The sequence below is a fragment of the Lycium barbarum genome, chromosome 10 (assembly GCF_019175385.1).
Source record: "Lycium barbarum isolate Lr01 chromosome 10, ASM1917538v2, whole genome shotgun sequence".
Taxonomy (NCBI): domain Eukaryota; kingdom Viridiplantae; phylum Streptophyta; class Magnoliopsida; order Solanales; family Solanaceae; genus Lycium; species Lycium barbarum.
Window position 1 is genome coordinate 17,769,924 of NC_083346.1, and position 1,865 is coordinate 17,771,788.

The window sequence follows — 1,865 nt, forward strand, 5'->3', positions numbered from 1 at the left end:
TACATTGTTATTTGCAAATCTTTTAGTATTTCCAAATTCTTCATGAAAAAAAGTCTAAATTTACCCCTCAATTTTTTACATGGTTTAGAATTACTCTAAGGTTCGTTGGAGCTCCGTTAGGGCTGGATTCAAGAGAAAAAAATGAGACTTTCTCCTGATGGCAGGATCATATTAGACCAAAACGTTAAACTGAGGGCAAAATTATTCAATTTCGAACAATACAGAGATATAATATCCCTTTTCCCTAAAGAAAATACAGTAACTCTTTTTGTTGACAGGAAGAAAGATGAGTTTAGATTTAAGAAATTGACGGAAATAAAATTTAATTGTTATATACACTTGCAAGAGTAATGAATCATTAGAAAACTACACTGGCGTTTTGGCCTCATGCTAGCTTGCTAAGCTTCTAATCTAATTGAGTGTGTTTGATACATACCAATCAACTAAGGTCTACATACTACTCCTATTTTTCTATCTAATTTTGATTGTTAGATATAACACCTTCACGTTGGAGAGGTTCAATCCTTATTATAATTTCTTGTACTGGTGCTGCTGCTGATGAAGTATTACTAGAAGAATTGCCGCCGTTAACAATTTTTTGACAAGTCTCAATGAGGCAGTGCCTGCAAGTAGGACAAGAAGAGTGTGAATTGAGCCATTTATCGATACACTTGACGTGGAACCCATGGTTGCACTTTGGGAGAACCTTAACTTTCTCTCCAACTCCAAATTCCGATAAGCAAATGACACACTCAGTGCCAAGCCCTGGATGTTTCAATTCAGTAGTGTATGTTATAACTGGGAATGTCTTGAGTGCTTTCTTCTTGATCCCTTTATTGGCTAGCTTTGGTGAAGAAGGGTTATTTGTATGGTTTAAGGATGAGTCTGCCAATATTAGGCTGGAGCACTTAAATGCACACTTTATGATGGAGTTCAAGACAAGTGAACAAATTAAGGCACATACAAGTACTGCCAACACCATTATAACATTTGCATCAATTGTGTTGTTGTTGTGTCCAATTGGTTTGTGGCTGATTCCGGCTGCTGCCGGAGGCGGAGCCATGGCGGCCTCCAGGAGTAGTCTTCTTGAGTAGTGGAAGTTCTCCATGTATTGTGTGGAAGTAGTTGCCATGTTTTTCTTTGAACTGTTTCTTTGTTAGTTGTTGTTGGATGAATTGAAGCACACCTCTTGGAGGTGGTTTCTTATATACAATTTTGTAGGCTAATAGGAGTAAAGTGAGATCAACTTTTTGACTCGTAATAATGGAAGGATATTATTATTTTATTTATGTTCTTTATTTAAGGAATAGTTCAGAGTTACAAGCCATGTTTAATAGTAATTAGTTTTACTAGTAAGCACTAAAGATATTAAACATAAGTTAACTCTAATGATTTTTTTTCATTTTCAGTCTGGATACTCCACTAAGGTCCTTTGATTTTGTAAAAGATAATGGGCTACCCACTCAAGAGTACTCAAGATGGGGCCAGCCACCTCCATTGCCGACTGCCTACTAGGCTGCCACGTGTATGTAAACATGAGTTGATGACTGGAAAACAAAAAGTTTGTCAAATTATAGTAATTGAGTAAATTAATATGTGTAATATATAGACGTCTGTACACAAACCACAAATTCATTTCATATTACTTAATCTACACCTTCGGTGTCCATATAAACAGATGTACTTTCATATTGTTTTTCAAGGAAAACAATCACCTATTAATTCATTAAGAATATAATACGTCCAAAGAAACATACTACATCATTCACAAATCAACTTGGGAGCATCATTTCCCAAGAAATTAAAAACCATCTATCAAAAAATTATAAAACTTAACTAATTTATGAGCAACAGAATTAAAGTTC

The 1,865-nt window shown here is 35.2% G+C and overlaps 1 protein-coding gene across 1 annotated transcript; it reads right to left on the minus strand.

Moving 5' to 3' along the window:
• Positions 1-312: 312 nt before the first annotated feature.
• LOC132615673 (RING-H2 finger protein ATL78-like) lies at positions 313-1,186 on the minus strand. Its single transcript, XM_060330285.1, has one exon. The coding sequence runs from the start codon at positions 1,130-1,132 to the stop codon at positions 476-478; it is 657 nt and encodes a 218-aa protein (XP_060186268.1). The 5' UTR covers positions 1,133-1,186; the 3' UTR covers positions 313-475.
• Between the last annotated feature and the right edge of the window lie 679 nt (positions 1,187-1,865).

Excerpts from the sequence above, each read along its gene's own strand:
- LOC132615673 (XM_060330285.1), bottom strand. The coding sequence starts at position 1,132 with ATGGCAACTACTTCCACACAATACATGGAGAACTTCCACTACTCAAGA.